Source organism: Plecotus auritus (genome assembly GCF_963455305.1).
Source record: "Plecotus auritus genome assembly, chromosome: 12".
Taxonomy (NCBI): Eukaryota; Metazoa; Chordata; class Mammalia; order Chiroptera; family Vespertilionidae; genus Plecotus; species Plecotus auritus.
In genome coordinates, this window is record NC_137778.1 from 30,279,419 (window position 1) to 30,294,817 (window position 15,399).

Sequence of the window (15,399 nt, forward strand, 5' to 3'; positions counted from 1 at the left end):
GCCTTTAGGGCTGTGGGGGAGGGGAGCAGCTGTGGTCACTAGGCTAGAAAGACTTGCTGGGGAAGGAGAATGTAGAGCAGAGTTAACAAGGAAAAAAAGTATGGAAACAAGCCTTTTTTTAAGATCTTTTTTGTTGAAAGTTTATTTCCCCTCCCCCCCCATTGACCTCTTCCTCCCTGCCCCCCCCTCAGGCCTTCACCACCCTATTGTCTGTGTTCTTGGGTTATGCATATATGCATAAAAGTTCTTTGGTTGATCTCTTTCCACCCACCCCCGCCTTCCCTCTGAGATTCCAGTCTGTTCCATGCTTCTATGTCTCTGGATCTATTTTGTTCATCAGGGTTTTTTTTGTTTGTTATATTCCACATATGAATTGAGATCATGTGATACTTGTCTTTCTCTGACTGGCTTATTTTGCTTAGCATAATACTCTCCAGGTCCCTCCATGCTATCTCAAAGGGTAAGAGATCCCTCTTTTTTTACTGCTGCATAGTATTCCATGGTGTAAATGTACCATAACTTTTTTATCCACTCATCTGCTAATGGGCACTTGGGCTGTTTCCATATCTTATCTATTGTATATTGTGCAGCTATGAACATAGGGGTGCATACATTTTTTCCAGTTGATGTTTTGGGTTTCTTAGGATATATTCCTATAATTGGGATTACTGGGTCAAATGGCAGTGCCATATTTAATTTTTTGAAGGAAACTGCATACTGTTTTCCATAATGGCTGTACCAGTCTGCATTCCCACCAGCAGTGTACTAGGGTTCCCTTTTCTCCACATCCTCACCAGCACTTATCATTTGTTGATTTGTTTTGTTTTCTTGTTAATCCTCACCTGAGGATAAGTTTCCATTGATCTTTTTTTAAGATTAATTAATTTATTTTTATTGATTTCAGAGAGGAAGGGAGAGGGAGAGAAAGACAGAAACATCAATGATGAGAGAATTATTGATCAGCTACCTCCTGCACACCCCCTACTGGGCATCGAGCCTGCAACCTGGGCATGTGCCCTGACCAGGAATCGAACAGTGATCTCCTGTTTTAAAGGTTGACGCTCAACCATTGAGCCAGGTCAGCTGAGAATATTTTTTTATTGTTTGTCTTCCTTTTGTTAAATTGTATGAGTTTTTTTTTTTTATATATATTTTGGATATTAACACTTTATCAGATGTACCATTGCCAAATATGTTCTCCCATACAGTGGGCTCCCTTTTCATTTTGTTGATGGTTTCTTTTGCTGTGCAGAAACCTTTTAAGTAGTTCCATTTGTTCATTTTCTCCTTAGTTTTTCCCCTTGCCCTAGGAGATGTATCTGCAAACATATTGCTACAGAGCTGTCTGGGATTTTGCTGCCTATGGTTTCTTCTAGGATTTTTATGGTTTCACGACTTACGTTTAAGACTTTTATCCATTTTGAGTTTATTCTTGTGTATGGTGTAAGTTAGTGGTCTAGTTTCATTTTTTTTTTTTTTTTTGCATGTATCTGTTCAATTTTCCCAACACCATTTATTGAAGAGACTGTCTTGATTCCAACTGTATGCCCTTACCTCCTTTGTCAAATATTAATTGAGTGTAATGGCTCAGGTGGATTTCTGGGGTCCCTGTTCTGTTCCATTGGTCTATATGCCTGTTCTTGTGCCAGTACCACGCTGTTTTGATTACAGTGGCTTTGCAGTATAACTTGATATCTGGTATTGTGATCCCTCCAACTTTGTTCTTCTTTCTCAAGATTGCTGCGGCTTATTCGGGGTCTTTTTTGTTTTTATATAAATTTTTTTTAGTATTTGTTCTTGATCTGTAAAATATACTATTGGTATTTCAATAGGAATTGCATTGAGTCTACAGATTGCTTTGGGTACTATGAACATTTTAATGATGTTAATTCTACCAACCCATGAACGCAGTATATTCTTTCACTTGCTTCTGTCTTCCTCTATTTTTTTCAACATCCTGTGATTTTCCGAGTACAAGTATTTTACTTTCTTGGTTAAGTTTAATCCTAAGTATCTTAATTTTTTATTTTTTCGTCAGGGCACATGCCCAGGTTTCAGGGCACATCCCCATTTAGGGGGCATGCAGGAGGCATCTCTCATCAATGTTTCTATCCCGCTCCTTTCCTCTCTCTGAAATCAATAAAAACATATCTTTTAAAAAGTATGACAGAAATGTGAGGCAATGTAGAGGAGAATAAGTATGTACACATTTTATTTGCATCTCGAAAACAAACACAAAGAAAACGCACGTTTGCATTTCCATTTAACAGAACACAGAGCCAGATATAGTCCTGAAGTCATGTAGCTAATAAGCACCCCAGCCTAGCTAGACTGAAACTTGCTGGAATTTCAAATCTTAAGCTCTTTTTATTGCGCATTATGTAGGAGCAAGGGAGAGCTGAGAACATTTGTTGTGGTTATTCAAGGGCCAGTTCTGGGGATCTTTGAACATGAGAGGAGGTGACATCTGAGTAGAGCTGAGGGGCGGTGGGGGGGCCCAGTGGCAAGAAGAGGCTCCATGTTCACCGTAGGTCTCCGTAATTCCTGCTTAAGGAGAGAGAAGAAAGCCCCTGGACTGCCAACCCAGCTTCTCCCTTTGACCATACTGGGCGGGAAGAATGAGACAGGTAAGAGTGTCAGAAAGGCTGAATTTTAATAGTAACTCCCAGGGTTTTAAGGAAAGCGCAAAGTCCTGAGTGCGACGTATGGTTTACGTCTCGCTGCTCGTCTAGCCCAGATGGGTTAAACAAGCGACAGGCCAGTGAGCAAGGAACCCAGAATACAGCTTCGCCGCCATTTCCTCCATTACCACAAAAGACTACCAGGACCAGAATGCCACGGTGCGCAGCATAAACGCAGTGAGATTCTGTTCCGGGGAGCCGCCCGCGGCGCCACCAACCCTGGGAGACTACAAGGCCCAGCAAGCAACTCGCGTGCCTGCGCCTGCGCCTCCGCCGCCCCGCCCCGTCCCGTCCCGCTGTGGGAAACCGGGCCCAGCGGCCCGCCCGCTGTCGGGCCCGCGCCCAGGAACCTTCACAGGGCAAGATGGCCGCACCGGGAGCCAAAGTGGAGGCGAGGGGCTGCTAGGGCCGTGCTGACCTGCGTATTGAATGTATTGGCTCTTCTCGTCCTGGCCATGGGGACCTCCCAGTAGAGCCTTTGACCTGAGGTAACCCCAGCATTTCGCAGTTCTGACCTGGAACTTCCCGGAGGGCTGCAGGGTAAGCGCCTCCTCGGCGCTCTGACGGAGGCGCGAGACCAGTGAAGCAGCCTCCTCGGTCCCGGCAGCGCGACCCTGAGCGCTCCATGCCTGCGGGCGCGGGGAGGCATGGCCTCCCCCCGGGCCGCCACCTCTACTGGTTGCTCTGCGCGTTCACCTTAAAGCTCTGGTAAGGAGGGCTGAGCGCAGGGAAAGAGGAGGGGACGGAAGATCGGATAGTCCCTGCCCTCGGGGATGCGGGAGATTGTCCCGCGACCGCGCGATGGAGGGGTTCCCTGTTTTCTGGCTTCTGACGTTTGCCCCTTTCCCCCGCCCCCTGCAGCCAAGCAGAGGCTCCAGTGCGGGAGGAGAAGCTGTCAGGTGGGTGATGGTCTGGGAACCCAATGCCCCGGGCCAGGGTTTTTGTTCTGACATTCTCCCACATACCAAGAGCACAGGTGGAAAGGGTGGCACCATGCGGAATGAGTTGTGCTGGGACGTGGGATGGGCAGAACCGAGTGAGATTTGGGGCTGGCGTTTCTCCCCTTCTAGTGAGCACCTCAAGTTTGCCGTGCTGGATGGTGGAAGAGTTTGTGGTGGCAGAAGAGTGTACTCCGTGTTCTAATTTCCAGGCTGTGAGTATCTGTTTCCTTCCCCTTTTTCTCACATCTGATCAGTACCTACATCTTTTTTTTTATCTTGACCAATACGAAAGTTCATTTAACAAAAGTTCAATATGAAAATGTACAGAACTTGATTTTTATATTGTAGAAAAACAGGTGCTATCTAGAAATCATGTGGAAGCAGTTCTTTCTCTGATGAACACAGCCATTCTTCACGTTCATGCCAAGGCTTCCAACATGACACCATTTCCTCATATTACCACCATCCCAATAGGGTCCTGGTGCCCACTGTTGCCATCTCCACACATTCGTCTATCAAGATTCATAAAGGGATCAAATCCTGGCAATATTCCTTGGACATGTAGGCTACCATTTAATTTCTTTTTTTCTTTATTTTTAATACTCACCCAAGGTATTGATTTTAGAGAGAGGAGGGGAGGGAGAGAGAGAAACCTTGATGTGACGTGGAACCTGAAATCTGGATATGTGCCCTGACCCAGAATGGAACCTGCGCTCCTTTATGTGTATGGGATGACGCCCCAACCCAGCCGCACTGGCCAGGCAGCCCCCATTTAATTTCAACGATAACTTCTTGTCCATAAATATTTTTACCTCAGAGGGTGAGCGTTGCTCATGGTGTCTACTCAGCGAGCTCAGATACTTCCAAATGAAACTTGTGGCTTCTCACGCTTCCACCACAGTCCCTACGTCTTCCTGAGTATGCCTTTGCATTGTATATCTTTTTCCTTGTATATGTCCACATAGGAACTTGTCTTCCCCTGTAAATGCGCCCTTTTCTTTCCAAGCTGATGGCAACTTTCAGTTAATAACCATGTCCTGTTCATTTTTAATCCTGTAGGCTCTGGGACCTGTCCACGCCTCTCTTAGACGGTTGCTTTTGAAGTATTCTTTCTAACACTTATTCCTAACCGTGCAGCCACCATCTCCACCATCCCCATTAGAACTCTTCATGAGTTACCCACCAGTTCTGAGCCATAGCACTCGGGCACCTGCCCATTCTGAATAGCAGCCTTCCTGCTTCTCCTCTTGCCCCTTCCTAACATGTGCTTTGGTCCTTTTCTCCTGGCAGAAAACCACCCCTGAATGTGGTTCCACAGGGTATGTGGAGAAGATCACATGCAGCTTATCTAAGAGGAATGGGTTCAAAAGGCAAGTGCTGTTTCTCTTCTTGAAACCTCCTAGATCACCTCCTTTGCTCCTATGACCTTAGGTAGGTAGTCCCACCTCTTCCTCTTGGTTTGGAGATAGTATGGCATATAGGAAAGAGGAAGGGATTTGGAACCAAATTACTTCAAGTCCCAATTCTTACTTCTCAGTGCTATAATAATGGCCATATCTTCTCATTAGTAGAATTGTTTAATACCTGCTCCGCTTACTTCACCAGAAAATAAGTTGAATGGTGTATTTCAGTGGGGTTTATGCTCTGTGAGCACAGTAGACTGACTTTGGTTTTCTCTTTTCCCCTCGGATGTTGTATCTTGGTTAGGCTGAAGTAGAAGGGAGGCTAGAGGGAGAGGCTGTCTGGCCTTCCCTAAGACTGTTTCTTCCTACCCTCAGCTGCCGCTCGCCTCTGATGGAACAACACTTATTCTGGAAATTTGAAGGGGCTGTCATGGGTGTAGCCTTGGTCTTCGCGTGCCTTGTCATCATTCGTCAGCGACAACTGGACAGAAGGGCTCTGGAAAAGGTCCGGAAGCAAATTGAATCCATATAGCTACCTTCTACCCTTTTATATGGGTCTTAAAGACCCTCTTCCAACAGAGAAAGCAGAATGGACTTATTTGTGCCCCTGGTATTTTGGGGACTGGGAGGAACAAACAAACAAAAAAACCCTTCCATCTTCCTCGTCTAGATCATTAATGAGCAGAATAAAAAGAGTAAAATAAGTTTCATTTTCTATTGTGATTTGGTTTGGAACAGGAAGACATGAAGGCAGAGAGGGAAATGGGGTGGCAACTTTAGGCCCCACTTTATCAAGTACCTATCTTCCCCCTCTTCTACTACTTATTTAAAACTCTGGGATAAAATTTCAGCAAAAAAAGGTTTATTTCTTAGCAAAAACCTCTATTTCCCTCAACCCTACCTCCAAAGAAGAAATAAAATCACAGATACATAATAAAAGTATTTGTGGTGCCACCTCACATAGACAAACTGGGCCTCAGGGTACAGACATCCTGATGTAATCCTGATGGGAATCCCAGGGGAAAGCAGAGCGGAGAGCCCTGGTTCCTTACGTGATTGAGTGGTGGGCTAGGACAGTGGTCGGCAAACTCATTAGTCAGCAGAGCCAAATATCAACAGTACAACGATTGAAATTTCTTTTGAGAGCCAAATTTTTAAACTTAAACTTCTAACGCCACTTCTTCAAAATAGACTAGCCCAGGCCGTGGTATTTTGTGGAAGAGCCACACTCAAGGGGCCAAAGAGCTGCATGTGGCTCGCAAGCCGGAGTCTGCCGACCACGGGGCTAGGAAGTGTTCCAGCTCACATCTCATCTGCATGTAGCACAGTTCTGACGAGCCCACTGCGGCCTGTCTTCCCTTCCATCTTCTCAAGCAGTGTCCTTGTTGAGCCATTTGCACTCTTGACCCCAGGTGGCCCCCCCAATCTGGACTCTACCTCTGGGGTCTCCCAACTTTTTGTTACGTCCTTGTGAATCAGGATGTTTCTGGAAATCACTGTGGGGTGAAGAAAAAAGGGCAGTAGTAGAGTGCTCCCTTGGGTGGAAAATCCTAGACAGGACAGGCCCTCCCTCCCACCTCTTGACTACCTGGAGAACACCCCACTTGCTCCCCAGGTCAAAAGTCCTGCCCTGCCCTTGCCTCTCACCTCCCTGAGGCTGGTAATCCTCAGACCCAGCTTCTGGTAGACCTTGAAAGGGGCTGAAACTGGGCAGGATGATGAGAGCCAGGGAAAACAGAAGGATCTGGGAGGAAGCAAGAAGACACTTGGGCTGTGGGGACAATAAAGTAAGGGAAGAGAGGGCAGTTGGAGCCATTAGGGATGGGAAGATTCGTATGGCTTGGGAGTAGGAGTATCAGGATGGAAGTGTGTCAGGAGATGGTGGAAGTGGGAGATGGGAAGTAGACTAGTACCAGAACACAAGTGCTGGTCTGGGCAGCTTTGTTGGAAGTTTGAGTAATGAGCATCTGCAGCTGGCGGAGTCGAGTCACCAGGGACCTGGGAAAGGAGGAAGGATGAGTTAGATCTGGGAACTAGGGTCCCAGAATGGTGCCCCGGTGTGCTGCATACTTCTCCCAACGTGCACGCTATGCTTTCACTCACATGTTGTACCTCTCCAGCTCCTGGATTTTTTTCTGTAATTCCTGGTTCTGTGCAGAACAGGCAGCCACCCTAAGGAGTGTGGAAAGGTAGGACAGGGTTCTTCCATTATGTGCGTCCCTGGCCTTACCTACCTTGGTCAGGAAGAGGGCTCAGGCCTGGCCCACAAGCCAGAAATGTGAGTTCAAACATACTTGCTCTCTAGTCCCTCGATGTATTCTTTCTTCCTCCGCCGACTGTCCTGAGCTGACTGCTTGTTACGGATTTTCCTTCTGACCTTCTTGAGGACCCTCTCCTCTGTCTAGGGCCGCAAGGTGTATCAGTCCTGGGCCCTAAACTTATCCCAGTGCCCCAACTCTCCCCTGTGATCCTGGCTGTTCAGAGCCATGGTGGGCCACTGGGTTGGGATACCCTTTTGGGAAGCATGTTACCTTGGTGAGGGGCAGGTGAGAGGGCAGGGAAATCCCTTCCTGCCCCAGCAGATGCTTCTCCTCATCTGTCAGGAGCAAGGTTTGACAGGGTAGCTGGTGGGGCACAAAAGATGAGAGTGGGGAGAGGGTCATCCCATTTTTAGCACCCAGGCTGCTCCCCCTGCATGCCTTCTATAGAGTGTTTCCTATTTGCACTGAGGAATAACTAACCATGAAATGAAGGGAGGGCAGGGACTTTAATTCAGACAGGCTCTGGATCATACCCAAAGGGACCTCCTGAGGCTAAGATGGGAGAGAAGAGGTGGTTTTGTCATACCCTTTGACCACAGTCTCTGATACACATCTCCCCAAACGTTAGGGGTATTTGAAGAGAATTCGGAGTAGCTCGCTAAGGTAGGGTTTGTTCAATCTTCAGCAGGCAAATGATTCACTTTTAGCTATTAACTTCCTGTTTGGCAGAGTGTGTTATCTAGTCACCTATCAATCACAGTGAGCTCCCTGGGGCAGTGGCCCATTCTCCGCTAGGGTCTGATCCCCACTTTTCAGACTAAAGCTCTGTCCCCTGTCAGACAAAGTACTAAAGAAAAAAAGTATGTGGGGAGGGTAGATAGTGTCTGGTTAATGTGAGTCTACCAACTGAATGACTTGCCTTTCTAATTCCTTTTTGAAAAACGTATGCTTTACTTTGTGACTAAGGAATTTGCATTTGCTTTTGCCCCCGATAGTCTTTGGCTTTTAACTAACCATTCCTACTGTCTCTGCCTTTTTCTGATGCTCCTTTCTTGTGCCTGTGACTATTTGGTGGAACTATATTAGAGGGGTGTCCCTCCCAATCCACCAAATCAAAATCTGTGACAATGAGGCCCAGAAGGTTTTATTTAAAAAACAAAACCAGCCTAGCTGGTTTGGCTCAGTGGATAGAGCATCAGCCTGCAGAGTGAAGGGTCCTGGGTTTGATTCCAGGTTGTGGGCTTGATCCCCAGCAGGGGATGTGTCAGAGGCAGCCAATCAATGATTCTCTCTCATCGTTGATGTTTCTATTTCTCCCTCTCCCTTCCTCTCTCAAATTAATAAAAATATTTTTAAAAATATTAAAAAACTGCCAAAACCGGTTTGGCTCAGTGGATAGAGCGTCAGCCTGCGGACTCAAGGGTCCCAGGTTCGATTCCGGTCAAGGGCATGTACCCTGGTTGCGGGCACATCCCCAACAGGGGGCGTGCAAGAGGCAGCTGATCGATGTTTCTCTCATCGATGTTTCTAACTCTCTATCCCTCTTCCTTCCTCTCTGTAAAAAATCAATAAAATATATTTAAAAAATATATATATTAAAAAACAAAACCACAAATTCCCCACTGTTTTGATACATAGTCAGATTTAGATGTATCAAACTTTTTAAGGTCCCTCAACCCAAGATTTTAAGATGCTTGGCTTGGCTGCTGGTCCAGCTTCAACCACAGATTTGCAGAGAGGCTAGAACCTATTCCCTGACTTTTGCATGCAACAAGTTCTTTCCAGTATAAAGGCAGGTTCCCCTCCTCACCCCCTGGAGGAAGCAGACCAGATAGCTTTGGGAAGTTATCTGACGTGTTACTCCCCCTGCCACCCCATGCAGTGGGTGCCTGCTAGATGATTGTTCCAGTGGAAACATAAATGCAGAAGTTTCTCTTACACCCTGTGCCCAGTAACCAGTTCAATTTTCCCAGGTGGCCTGTCCCATTTCTGCATCCTGACCCAAGACAGACAATAGCTGAGCAAACAATGAACACAAGGTTTGGCCTTTCTCTTGAGCCCTACCCCTGGATTCTCTCACCTCACCTTTTCCCAATTGAGTCATCATCACCTTACTCCCAAGTGTTTCTGTCTCACTTTCCCTTTCCTGCTTTTAAATTGCCCAAGTCTGCCCTGGCTGTATAGCTCAGTTGGTTTGAGCTTTGTCCCTATACGCCAAGGTTGCAGGTTCAATCTCCAGTCAGGGCACATACATATAAAAACCAGCCATGAAAGCATAAATAAGTGGAACAACAAATCGATGTTTCTCTCAAATCAATAAAAATTAATTAATTGCCCATGTCTCCCTGGCTTTCAGAACTGATGCCAAAAACATTAGGGCAAAGACAGAGTTCAGCATCAGTTTCCCCCTCCCTTATCCCAATCTGTGTGTGTATGTATGTGTGTATCAGGGAGGATGGATTAGGCCAACCCCAAGACTCACCAGGGTCGCAGGAAGCATTGGATTTACAGTGCCTGCTCTGGGCAGGATGTGGGCATGAGCATCAAGGGGCACGTTGCTGACCATGCAGGCATCAGGCATCATAAAAGGTGGGCTCCACTGATCTAAGGAAAATACAGGTGACTGGGAGAAACAAGATGGAAGGTACACCCTGCTGGCAGTAGGGCCTGGGTAGTGGCACAGATTGGGGAAACCCCCTTAACCCCAGGGCTAGGGCTGGATCTCAAGGGCCATTGTCCCCTTCCCACTTCACACTACTGACCTAGCTGAATGGAGATGAACCCTACAGCTGGCCTAGCTTCCTCCTGCATCTTCTCTAGGGCCTCTGCCTCATAAACAACTTCATAGAGGGCAGGAGAACTGGGTTCCTTGGGGACAGGGGGACTGTCTCGACGACCAGAGTGCTCAGAGGTTCCACAGTCACTGCCAGGAGATGCTTCTGAGCAGTACACTTCATTGGGATCAATGAAAATCTTCGGGAAATCTTCAGGCTCACTCTCTTGAAGGCCCTACATCAGAAGAGGGCATATATGTATACAGGGAAGAATTCTGGAAGTCCTTCCTGACATCAAACCTAGATCCTTCATGCTTCAGTTTCAGTCCTTTCTGTCCTCGGATATGGGGATAGTTACAGTTTATGTCTATTCTAGTGGTACTGTCTCAGACCACTTTCCAAGTGTAGGCTGAAGTCTCTTGGGCTTCTTCTCAGAGTTGTGTTTCAAACCACCCCCGCTTCCATTCAACATACTCACACAGGCATGGGCCCCACTGGACTCCCAGCCTTGCAGCCCCTGTTCTTGTAGCATAGTCACTGGGACTTCGGGAGGTGGACAGTGGAGTCCCAGCTCCAGGAAGGATCCTGTTAAGACATTGTCTGGGGGCTCCAGCCACACATCCAGCAGGTCAGGGGTTCCGAAATCCATCCTGCAGGGAGGCATGTCGGGTGGGAGTGTTGCAGGACGATGATGGCTGCCCCTCTACCGCCCCCACCCCGCCCCCGCCCCCACCAGCTTTTGGGTTCCTCTTGCTCTTCCATTTATCCCCCTTCCTCACCTATACAGCCCCCCTCACCTGTTACCTGGCGATCTCGCCTTGTCCTTATATCTATGGTTCAGACGAACAGGCCTCCGGGTTATTACCTGTTCTGAAGATCCCAGCCCTGCCAAGCCAGCCTAGCCCGCTGAGCACCCCAAACAGTACACCTTTTCTTCCCTCCAGGATCTTGCATCCTGGACCGGCCCAGCCAAACCCCGCCCCCAGCCTGACACTAGGAAAGTGGGTTGCACCTAGTCGGGAGCCACGGTAGAGGCGTTGAATCTGGGAGCAGAGGGTTCAGAGGCTGAGCGTCCACACACCTGACCGGAGACAAACATCGGCAGCCTCGCCCTTTCTGCCTCAGTTTCTCCTAGCAATAGCAAATCTTCCTGAGGAGGCTCCTCAGGGCAGGACAGAGATGGCTGTGACTGGAGCACAGGATGTTTGAGTGCCTGTTCTCCGGCCATCAATTTTATAAGAAGAACAAGGCAAGGTTGAAAACAAAGGCGGAAGAGTCAACTGGATTGCCAAGATTTATAGAGGATTCCCCTCCTCCACCCTGTGGCGCTCATCCACACTTGAGTCTGATTGGAAGCTGAAGACGTAGCGAGTTTGATGGGCAGAGCATTGAGCCAATAGAATTATCGTCTGGACGCTGGCTCCGCCGTAACTGGTCAGAATTGTCTGTCCAAGAGAAAACAAGGCCAATGGGGCCGGAGCATTTATATGTCCCGTGGGGATTGGGTTCGGCCAGACCGGGTGAAAGCCTGAAGATGAATTGTAGGGAAGGGCAAAAGTTGCGGGAATGTGGAGAGCGGCTTGGTTTGGTTGGCTTGTCTGGTGACTCGTAAACCCAGGTTATTATCTAGGCAGGGAGAAAATATCCTGTTAGCCCAAGTGACAGAGTTTTGACTCAGCCGGCGGAAAGTCGCGCAATCACGCGGTGTCAAAATCCGTAATCAGTGCATCCTGCTACTGATGAAGAACAGCAGTTATACATACACACAGGAACTGTTAACTAACGGAGGGAGAGAAACATCAATTTGTTGTTCCATTTATGTATGCATTCATGGGTTGATTCTTTTTTTTTTTTAAATATATTTTATTGATTTTTTACAGAGAGGAAGGGCGGTGAATAGTTAGAAACATCGATGAGAGAGAAACATCGATGAGAGAGAAACATCCTCTGGGGATGTGCCCACAACCAAGGTACATGCTCTTGACTGGAATCGAACCCGGGACCCTTCAGTCCGCAGGCTGACGCTCTATCCACTGAGCCACACCGGTTAGGGCCATGGGTTGATTCTTATGTGTGTGCCCTGACTGGGGACTGAACCCACAACTTTGGCATATGGGGATGACCTCTAACTAAGCTACCCGGCCAGGGCAGGAATTCATTTTAAATGAAATAATGAGGCTATAGTAATATAGGTATTTTCATTTGCATGCCTCCCTAATAATACTTCAGATAAAAACAGGAAAGTTTGGGGTGTGGATCTGGGATTCAAACAGGTATTATCGTGAACATTTGAGTGGGCTGAAGGTGAAGACTGGAACAGGACCTAATATTTACTGGGTAACTCAGTAACTTTCTCAATATTACTCTGTAAGTAGCCTAACCAAACTTTAGAGGCCTGAGCCCATATTCTTTGCACTATACTAAACTACCTTGCTGGAACTTTCTCAAATTTCCCCCCTGTCTTTTCCTGCTCATCCTGCATTTTGTTCAAGTAGTGAAAAGACAAAGCAGGTTCCTAGGTTGATGCAGAGCTCTAAGGGAAACAGAAATGTTCCTGCTTAGATTTTTCCCAGAGCAAGAAAGCTTTCAAAGGGTTTCCTTCCTACAGCATGTGCAGAGATGATTAAGTGGAAAATATAGTTGGTTTCCATTAATATTAGAACTGGAAGGAACCTCTGGCATCATCTGCTAGTCTACCTTCTCTCTTCCACCAGATTTATCAAGCTCCCAAGAGGGACATTACTTGCCTAAGATCACACACTAAATTAAGGTAGAGCTGGAACTAGTACCTAGGTGTCCTAACTCCCAGTCCATGATTCTTTCTTAATATTACTATCAATAATCTTAAAAGCATAATTTGCCATAGACAAACCATAGTGTGCATAATATTCACTGAAACAATTTGGAGTAGCTTCTAATAGTCATTTTAATTAAGAGCTTAGAACAGTATTGATAATTATTATTAAATGATGGGACACTAGTACGCCATTTCACTTACATCCTGATCTTAGAGTCTATATGATTCCTTCCTCCTAGACTACATCCCTCAAGAAGTCCTCACAGTCCTATCTGGTTTGGCTCAGTGGATAGAGCGTGGGCCTGTGGGCTGAAGGGTCCCGATTCAATTCCAGTCAAGGGCACATGCCTGGGTTGCAGGCTCAATCCCAGCAGGAGGCAGCTGATCAATAATTTTTTCATCATTGATGTTTCTCTCTCCCTTTCCCTCTTCCTTCCTCTCTGAAATCAATATATATATATATATATATATATATATATATATCCTCACATTCCCCCTTTTCTTAAGGAAGTTGCTGGCTTTCATTTCCAAAGCCTTATCAGAGGCATCATTTGGTCTCTTCTGTTGGCCATTGAAAGGTGAACATGATGGTGTGCACAGGCAGGCTAAATAACCATCTCTGACGGTGGATAAAGAAAAATAGAATTTTTTTTTATATATATATATTTTATTGATTTTTTACAGAGAGGAAGAGAGAGGGATAGAGAGTCAGAAACATTGATGAGAGAGAGACATCGATCAGCTGCCTCCTGCACGCCCCCTACTGGGGATGTGCCTACAACCCAGGTACATGCCCTTGACCAGAATCGAACCCGGGACCCTTCAGTCCGCAGGCCGACGCTCTATCCACTGAGCCAAACCAGTTAGGGCAAGAAGAATAGAATTTATTTAAGGAAAGGGGATGAGGATGGAATATCCAAAGGGAGGGGCTGCACAGCACTGAGCTAAGGGCACATTGGGTCGATGATGGCAGCACCAGGAGCTGGAGTTTCATCCTTATGTGTAGTCACTGGCAGGAAACTTTTGTGGATTTGGGGGCTGAGTTGGTGGTCGGTGGCTTGGAATGCAGATGGAATGCAGGTGTGTGATCAGGTGTTCTTAGGACAGTTTCAGTTCCTTATATGGTCTGATTCCTGGTGTCCAGAAAGCTTTTCCTGGCCTTTGTCTCCTGTGGCGGGAAGGTTACAAATGGCCATTATATTGCCCTATAGTCCTAGCACAATGAGGCCTTTTCACCTTTGCAAAGAAGAATAGGCTGAGCCCCCTTCTTTATTTTGCTTTGTCCTCTACTCTCCCATGAGGCTAGAAGAGGATTCTGATAACACAAGGATGTGGGCCAAGAGGATATAGCAAGACCCAAACTGCAAGGGAACATTTATTGGGTAAATTACAGAGGTAGAAAAAGTAATTCCTAGAAGAAATGGGTTTAGCAAACAAGTTCTAGAGGTAAAGTTAGGGCCCTTGGAGCTTGGGAGTGAGGAACCTTATGGTAACTTGCTGGGAATGGGGGGTAGGGGGAAGGGGAGGGAAAGGGAAAGTCAGGGTCATGCTCCCGGGAGGGAGAGTGCACTGTCCTCCATCCTGTGGGTTTTAAGGATGGAGATTTTAGGGGAGGTCCCAGGGAAAGATCTTAATAAAATATTCAGTAGTTTTCCAGGTGTGTCCTTTCAGGGTTGTGGTCTCCACTGATTGATTGGCCAACACCAGGGCAGGGGGGTTCATTATTCAATGCAGCTGGGACTGATGTCAGCTGTGGCTAGTTTTGTTGCTTATCTGGACCTGGAGCTGAAATGCAACTGAGGCCTAGAGGTTATCTCTAGGGAGGAAAGGTCAAGGGATCCAAACCGCATTACCAGTGATATGCTAGGGGAGGGAAAGTCACTCTGGGGGTGAGGTCCACCCTACAATTAATTATCCTTTGCTAGGCACCTGCGCTTTCCATCCTGGTAACCTATTTTAATCCTCACCCCAGGATATTTTTGGATTGATTTTTAGAGAGAGTGGAGGGAGGAGGGGGGAGAGAGAAAGAGAAACATCGGTGTGAGAGACGTGTGTTGGTTGCCTCCCGCCTGGTCAGGGCCAGGATCGAGCCCGCAACTGAGGTACGTGCCCTTGGCTGGAATTGAACACAGGACCCTTCAGTCTCTATCCACTGAGCAAACAAGTTTGGGCCCTGGTGACCCTCTCTACCTGGCCCATCGTCCTTGCTCTGCTCATGTCTAACTGTCTGCAACACTAAGGAGGTAAGGGGTGCACAGAAAGGGTCCAAGACCAGTCAGTCATACTCAGAGGAGTAAGGCGGAAGACCAGGGACTGCAGGGTGCGTATGAGACAAGGTCCGCGAGTTTCTAGCATTCTTTCTTTTTTAAAAATATGTCTTTAGCCGAAACCGGTTTGGCTCAGTGGATAGAGCATCGACCTGCGGACTGAAAGGTCCCGGGTTTGATTCCGGTCAAGGGCATGTACCTCGGTTGCGGGCACATCTCCAGTAGGAGGCGTGCAGGAGGCAGCTGATCGATGTTTCTCTCTCATCGATGTTTCT

General features: G+C 47.1%; 2 protein-coding genes and 1 pseudogene across 3 annotated transcripts; 1 reads left to right on the forward strand and 2 right to left on the reverse strand.

Moving 5' to 3' along the window:
• The first annotated feature begins 2,945 nt into the window (after positions 1-2,945).
• On the forward strand, positions 2,946-5,958 carry JTB (jumping translocation breakpoint). Its single transcript, XM_080647400.1, has 5 exons — positions 2,946-3,389; positions 3,543-3,580; positions 3,752-3,834; positions 4,913-4,992; positions 5,401-5,958. Exons 1-5 carry the CDS (start codon positions 3,307-3,309, stop codon positions 5,555-5,557), a joined length of 441 nt encoding a protein of 146 aa, XP_080503526.1. The 5' UTR covers positions 2,946-3,306; the 3' UTR covers positions 5,558-5,958.
• On the reverse strand, positions 3,928-4,457 carry LOC308237200 (small nuclear ribonucleoprotein G-like; annotated as a pseudogene). Its single transcript has 2 exons — positions 4,228-4,457; positions 3,928-4,178 (listed from the first exon to the last, which is right to left on the reverse strand). The product of its transcript is annotated as a small nuclear ribonucleoprotein G-like (transcript).
• CREB3L4 (cAMP responsive element binding protein 3 like 4) lies at positions 5,867-11,208 on the reverse strand. The gene is made up of 10 exons (XM_080647399.1): positions 11,073-11,208; positions 10,539-10,710; positions 10,049-10,295; positions 9,769-9,890; positions 7,557-7,649; positions 7,320-7,426; positions 7,129-7,197; positions 6,939-7,023; positions 6,673-6,769; positions 5,867-6,521 (listed from the first exon to the last, which is right to left on the reverse strand). Exons 2-10 carry the CDS (start codon positions 10,707-10,709, stop codon positions 6,328-6,330), a joined length of 1,185 nt encoding a protein of 394 aa, XP_080503525.1. The 5' UTR covers position 10,710; positions 11,073-11,208; the 3' UTR covers positions 5,867-6,327.
• Positions 11,209-15,399: the final 4,191 nt, after the last annotated feature.

Excerpts from the sequence above, each read along its gene's own strand:
- CREB3L4 (XM_080647399.1), bottom strand. The coding sequence starts at position 10,709 with ATGGATTTCGGAACCCCTGACCTGCTGGATGTGTGGCTGGAGCCCCCA. Across the intron at positions 10,296-10,538 it reads CCAGTGGGGCCCATGCCTGT|GGCCTTCAAGAGAGTGAGCC; the intron begins GTGAGTATGTTG and ends CTTCTGATGTAG. Across the intron at positions 7,024-7,128 it reads GAGCTGGAGAGGTACAACAT|GTCCCTGGTGACTCGACTCC; the intron begins GTGAGTGAAAGC and ends CTCCTTTCCCAG.
- JTB (XM_080647400.1), top strand. The coding sequence starts at position 3,307 with ATGCCTGCGGGCGCGGGGAGGCATGGCCTCCCCCCGGGCCGCCACCTC. Across the intron at positions 3,390-3,542 it reads GCGTTCACCTTAAAGCTCTG|CCAAGCAGAGGCTCCAGTGC; the intron begins GTAAGGAGGGCT and ends CGCCCCCTGCAG. Across the intron at positions 3,835-4,912 it reads CGTGTTCTAATTTCCAGGCT|AAAACCACCCCTGAATGTGG; the intron begins GTGAGTATCTGT and ends TTCTCCTGGCAG.